This window comes from Aquila chrysaetos, chromosome 12 (genome assembly GCF_900496995.4).
Source record: "Aquila chrysaetos chrysaetos chromosome 12, bAquChr1.4, whole genome shotgun sequence".
In the NCBI taxonomy this organism is placed as follows: domain Eukaryota; kingdom Metazoa; phylum Chordata; class Aves; order Accipitriformes; family Accipitridae; genus Aquila; species Aquila chrysaetos.
The window spans coordinates 6,133,533-6,139,532 of record NC_044015.1 but is presented as its reverse complement, the minus strand read 5'-3'; the positions used below and the strand labels follow the sequence as shown (position 1 = coordinate 6,139,532).

General features: G+C 48.6%; 1 protein-coding gene across 5 annotated transcripts in view; it reads left to right on the top strand.

Annotated features, from left to right (window-relative positions):
• The first annotated feature begins 3,026 nt into the window (after positions 1–3,026).
• RANBP3 (RAN binding protein 3) overlaps positions 3,027–6,000 on the top strand; it is a 57,885-nt gene continuing 54,911 nt past the window's right edge. For 3 of the 5 annotated variants that reach the window (XM_041127868.1, XM_041127867.1, XM_030032540.1), the window contains exon 1: positions 4,323–4,365. In XM_041127868.1, the coding sequence (XP_040983802.1) occupies positions 4,338–4,365 (28 nt within the window). In that variant the 5' untranslated portion in view covers positions 4,323–4,337. Of the gene's footprint in view, positions 3,129–4,322; positions 4,366–6,000 lie in introns of those variants that run through there. The other 2 variants (XM_030032542.2, XM_030032544.2) reach the window with 2 other exon arrangements.

Genomic DNA, 6,000 nt, shown 5'->3' with positions numbered 1-6,000 from the left:
GCAGCTTTACCCATCATGATGAAAATCCTGTTTGTGTGTATAAGACTAACACTCAAAATCTTACACGAAGAGGGCATTAAGGTTGCTCAGCTTTTCATAGTTGCCTTGTGAATAGGATGTTTGATAGACAGTAACGATAGCCCAGTTCTTTCAAAGTTTTTTCCTCTTCAGGGAGCAGATGCAATGGTGTTCACTGAAGAGTTAACTGTCCAACCTCCCTTTTTAGCCTCCTTACAGAGATTATGCATCTGGCTTTGCATTCAAATACTTTGTAGTCAGACTCTGCTCCAAACACAGAATAATTAATTAATATTAATTATTATTAATTTCCTTGAACGATTTTCTCTGCCATGTCCCTTTTCAGTCTTGGATCCTCTCCAGAATTTAGATGCTTAATCCCCACAGGAATAAATGTGTTCAGCAGCCTTGAGAATCCAGGACTTTTTCTAGACAAACAATAATTTTCCAAATGTCTTTCCCATTCTTAGCTCCAGAAAGGAGAATTTTCTGCTCAGGCCTAACCCAAATGTTTCTGAAGCTTTGCTATATGTCCTCCAGGTATCTGTGGATACCACGGCCAGAGCCATACTTTCAGAAACCCTGGGGATGACTTGCTCAGGACCATGTAACACATCAAATAGTGGCAAGTTTATTTAAGCCAGGGAAGGATGGCAGGACCCATCTCGGGTGAAAAGCAACACTCTTAATAGTATTTTTTTCTGCCTTGGTAGCCTGCTGAGTGCGAGATTAAAGAGAGTCTTCTGTTGCTTAAAGTGCCCCCCTGAATGCAGATGTGGTGTTCCCTGATCTCCACAACCTTCTGAAGATGATAGAGCATGTCTGCTCAGAGACATCCACCAGCTTTCAGACCCCTCCGACACAGCCCACTGGTTCCATGGACTTGTGTGGGCTGAGAGTTCTCAAGAGATTCTTGACTTGATCCTGTCTCTGTCTGAACCCTGTCTCTAAGCACAGAGGCCTGGGAGACTTCCTTGGTGGAGGGTGAGACAAAGAAAGCATTTGATGTCCCTTGCAAGTTTCAACTCTACTTGAGCTTTGGCTTTCCTAACAACATCCCTGCATGCTGAAGAAGTATTTCTATATTCCTCTTTAGTAGTTTGTCCTTGCTTCCGTCTCCTGTACACATATTCTTTTGTTCATTCACAAGTTCTATGTTTAGCCATGTTTGTCTCCCCACACATCTACTTAATTCCCTGATTGCTGGGACAGACTGCTCTTGTGCTTGGAGGAAGAGGTCCTTAATGAGCTGACAGCTCTCTTGAGCTCCTTTGTCTTTCAGAGCTGCCTCCCACAGAATCTCACCTCACCTATTCCCGAATAACCCAAAGTCAATTCTCTTGAAGGGTCTGTAGTCTGCCATTTGCCTTTCTCACTCCCCTCAGGATCCTGAATGCCACAATTTCATGGTTGCTACAGCCAACACTACCATTGATTATCACATCCCCAAACAGTCCTTCCTTGGTTATGAGTACCAGATCCAGGAGGGGGTCCAGCTGAACCGGATGGCCTGTCCAGCAAGCCTGCTAAGTATTTGTCCCTAACACCATTTAGAAACCACCTGGATTTCTTGTGCACACTGTGTTGCTGATTCAATAGATAATGCAGCTTGCACTAGTAATCATACAACTCCAAATAGTATTGTTTGATCTACAGAAAAGTTCGACCAAATGCTGACAACAGATATTGATTTAAAGATAGGTATCCTGTATTTTTTTAAATCAGTGCCATTCATTTTTTTCTTACTAACTTTTGCCAGTTCTACTATTGTATTCCTGATGGAAAATTCTCCTAGCAGTTAAACCAGATGGTTTAGATACATGGTACTTGCAAAAGTGATCAGGACCCGGGCCCTCAGATTCTGCTCTGCGCTAGCATGATAGCTTGAGGGATGTATTCAAATGATCAGGCACCATGCACGCTGTTCTTACACTGTGCCACCACCTTGAAGCAATCATTAGGGGTAAGACTAAAGTCTGCCTCTGAGCTAGCTGCTGACTCCCTTGCTAGTGAGTAAAGACCTAGTCAATGCAGTCAGGGGAGCTTCGGTGCGCTGACCGAGGAAGCCAGCAACACATGGGGCACCATCAAGAGAACAAGAGCACCAGAGTGTGGCTATATACTGCATTGTACTGTATACAATATACAGCATCATTCTGTGGCCATATAAAGCCTTGGTTCACCTACATTTTGAGCAGAGTGTGCAGTTCTGGCAACAGTAGAGTTGGAAGTCACAGAGAATAGCAAATATTGATCTTTGGGATGGAGCAGCAGCCTTCCATAAACTGAAAGTGTTCTAACTCTTCTGCCTGGAGAAAAGGCTAGGAAAGGTATAGTCAAGGCCTATCCAGTCACAGAATAGTTAGCTGAATGGAGAATTACTGTCCGGTAAATCCCACAGGACTGTAACTGCGAGGCACTAATGAAAGCAGTAAACGGGAATCGAGGATCCATTTAACTCATGGAGTGAAATTCTGGGTCCTGCAGCCATGGGAGGCTACAGAGGCAGGCCAGAGGGCAGGGCCAAGCAGGGAACAGAAAGATCTGTGGGCATCCGGTCTCAAAGGCCCCAGACCGATGAGTGCGGCTGCTAGGGGCCTGCACGGGGAGCGGGCCGCAGAGAGCGATCGATCGGGCTCAAGTGGGTCCCCATAACCTGCCGCCACAGACGAACCGCAGCCAGGCTACCCGCTCGAGCCCGGCCCAACCGGCACCGCGGAGACCTCGGGCTCAGTCGGTCCACCCTGCCGAGCCGGAGACGGCACCCGAGGGACGCCCGCACCGCCGCACCTCGGCCGGCCCGGGACAACCCGACTCCGCCGCCCCGGCACCTCAGCCGGCTGACGAGCCCCAGCCCGCGCACTACACTGCGCCCCGCCCCGCCCCACCCCCGCGCATGCGCAGCGGCGCGCCCCGCCCGCCCCTGGGCTGCCGAGCGCGCCCCGCCCGCTGCCCAGCCGAGCCACCCGCGCATGCGCGATACCGCCACGGAGCGGCGTAATTGCCGCATGCGCTGCCCGGCGGGGCCCGCTGTAAGTGGAAGCCGTCCGGCCGCGCGATGCATTGTGGGCGTGATTGAGGAAGTAAAATGGCGGACCTAGCGAACGAAGGTAGGCGGGCGCTGGCGGTGCGCAGCGGTGCCGGCCGCGGGCCTGCCGCCGGTCTGGCCCGGCGCCGCCGCGGTCCCGGCTCCGACGCTGGCCCCGCGATCGGCTCTCAGAGGCGCGCCCGGGCGCGGGCCCGCCCTCGGAAGCGCCCCCTCCCCGCGGCCTCTCCGTGCCCCGGCCCCTCTGGGGCGAGCGGCCGGACAAAGGGAGCGCCCGGCCGGGCCGCCGCGCTCCCCGCCGGCCCCGCTCTGCCCTGCGGGGCCAGCTGCGGGGCGGGCGTCCGCGCTGCCGCGGGGGTCGGCGGCGGCGGGCAGCGCGGGGCGGCGGTCTTGGCGCTGCGCTGGCAGGTGCCTCCCGCCGGGCGGTGGCACCGGGCTGGCGGCGCGGCGGCTCCCGGGGGCGGCGGCTCCGGCGGGTCCGTCCTGCCGCGCTCCCTGCGTGCGGAAAGCGTGCCCTGCCGCCCCCGGGCGCCGGGGAGGGAGCCCCGCCGCTGCCGGAGCGTGGCGGTGAGCGCCGCGCTTCTCCCCTGGGGGAGTTCTGAGCCGCTTTGTGGCCCTTCTTGTCCGGTTGCTTTTTGCGGTCGTTCTCCACAACTTTGGGGCTGTTGCAAATCTTTCCTTAACTTCCACTCACGTTAATCCTTCCTCTAGCTAAGGGAATAGTCGAGGCGATTATGTAAACCTAGGTGAGGTATAATAGCACGTAAGTTATTTTTTAGCTGAAAACTTCTGAAGTAAAGAAATAGTGGTTTTGTTCTTCTCTGAAGAGGGTCAGGAAGACATGGGCTGCACTACTGTACGATATGGGTATTCTGCTTCGAGGTGTGTGGAATGTTGTTTAAGCGACAGTGGGCATCAGCAGTTTGCCTTTGAGAATTCCTAACTTTCTGCAAAGTCTCTGCAAAACCAAGTTAGCCCCAGCTGTCTCTGTTGTTTCTCATCATTCTTCTCGGCTAACAAAAGAGGAGGGGAAATGCCCAGAACGAGGGGAATGAAAGTGTGTGAGGCCCCTTCTTTCAAGAGTGTTTCTTACATATGAACTCTGTACCAGTGGCAATTACAGTTCTGATGTTAAACAGCAGGAAGCAAATGTCTATTGTAGGTGTAGCTTTTGAAGATGAATTCTACAAGCACTAACCACATAATTACACTTAAGTTATTTGACAAATTCTATGATGCAGCATGTCTTGGGCTTTTGGCTCCCAAACTCAAGATGAGCTGTCGGTGCCCAAAGAGGCATGGTAAGTGGTCTCAAGAATGGTAGTAAGTAGTCAGATGTGTAATGACTATAATGACCTTATAATAAATTTTGAGGATTTATTGTGGTTTTTTTTAGAACCAGAAGTTTGGGAATGGCTATCTTAAGTCGTGCAAGCCCCTAACTTTACCTCCCCATTCTAGTGGGAAATGTTAAGCTCAACCATGAATTGCAAGTTATTAATGTTTATTACATCTTTTGGTGCTGACTTGTCACGTGTTTCTACTACTACCTCTATATTTCTGCAGAATCGTGTAGACTGTCTTGGGGGGGCTGGGGGCGTGTGTGGTGCCATCCTTACTTTTTCACCTGATTGTCCTTTTTCTCTGTTCTCTTCAGCCCCTTTCCTGACTCCAGTGACATCCCTCACCTGCTGATCTCTTTAGTTTGTGCTCGCATCTCCTTCCAGAGTTCTCATCTTCATCCTTTGCTGTTCTGTTTCTTCTTGCAATAAGAATGTGATATAATCTTTTGTAAGATTAAGCAAGATCAGCTTGCTTCTGAACTGTTGTCTCTTCTGCTCATTCTGTTATCATTGGCTGCATTGTCTGGTGTTAGTTTTCCTTCCTCTGGTTCCATTTTTGAGGTGTCTGTTCTTTGTATATCAGTGCAAATACACATACTTTCTGGAATTAGCATTCTTCTGCTGAAAGTCAGTGGATTCCCTAGTCTTTGTTTGCCTTCTTTGCTGTCTGACATGGCAATGATCTTCTCAGGTGAATTTGATTGTTTTCTCCTCATTCTTAAACACATCAGTCTGTTAATTTTTCCAGTACTGTAGGTGAATGTTTTATTTCCTTGTACCCAGGTATTTTCATTTGAATACATAAAGTGACTATTTTGGTACTGATAATTCTTTGATCTTCTGTTTCATATCAATCGTCTTTTGTTTGAAGTATTTGATAGCTAAATGTTCATGTTCACAAACTAAGCGTGGTTAAAACAAAGCTCTTAATATTCCTTAATCTTGGTTGATCTCTACAACAGTGCTGTCTCAATCACACTTCATTGTGAGGTGTGAAGCTAATTATTCTTTGACACATAGTAGACACAAGTACCTAGAAAGAGGTTTCAGTCATTCTTGCAGATTGGTTTTGCTTAGCGTGTTTGAACAATAGCTTTTCTTGTCTGTTCATGCAAGTGAAACTCACTTAGACTCTTTACCTGTTTGATTACTGCAACCAACCTTCTCCTGGCCTTGAAAAGTGCTTTTGTTCTGCCTCTGTCCTTTCATCTTACTAACGCAAAGCTCTTTTAACCTGTTGCTTTTACCATGGCACCCCTTTGTTTCAATTAATTAATTGTTTTTTCCTTTTCCAACAGTGTATTAGTTATCTTTACCTTCTAGATTCTGATGTCTCTCTTGGTCTATTGTCTGTCTTAAATCACCACTGAGATGTCAGTACTGCCTCCAAGTAACTATTCTACCAACGTCCTTTAAGCCTTCAAAATATTTTAATGGATGATCTTTCTGTGATGCATTTCTTCAAAACTACAAGCATTCCCTCTGATGTTCTCATAACTACTTAATTTTCTTCATTCTAATTGTTCGTGAATTTTTTCCATTCACTTGTCTTTCCTTTTTCTCTAGTGAGTTGGTGAAACTGTATACCTACCT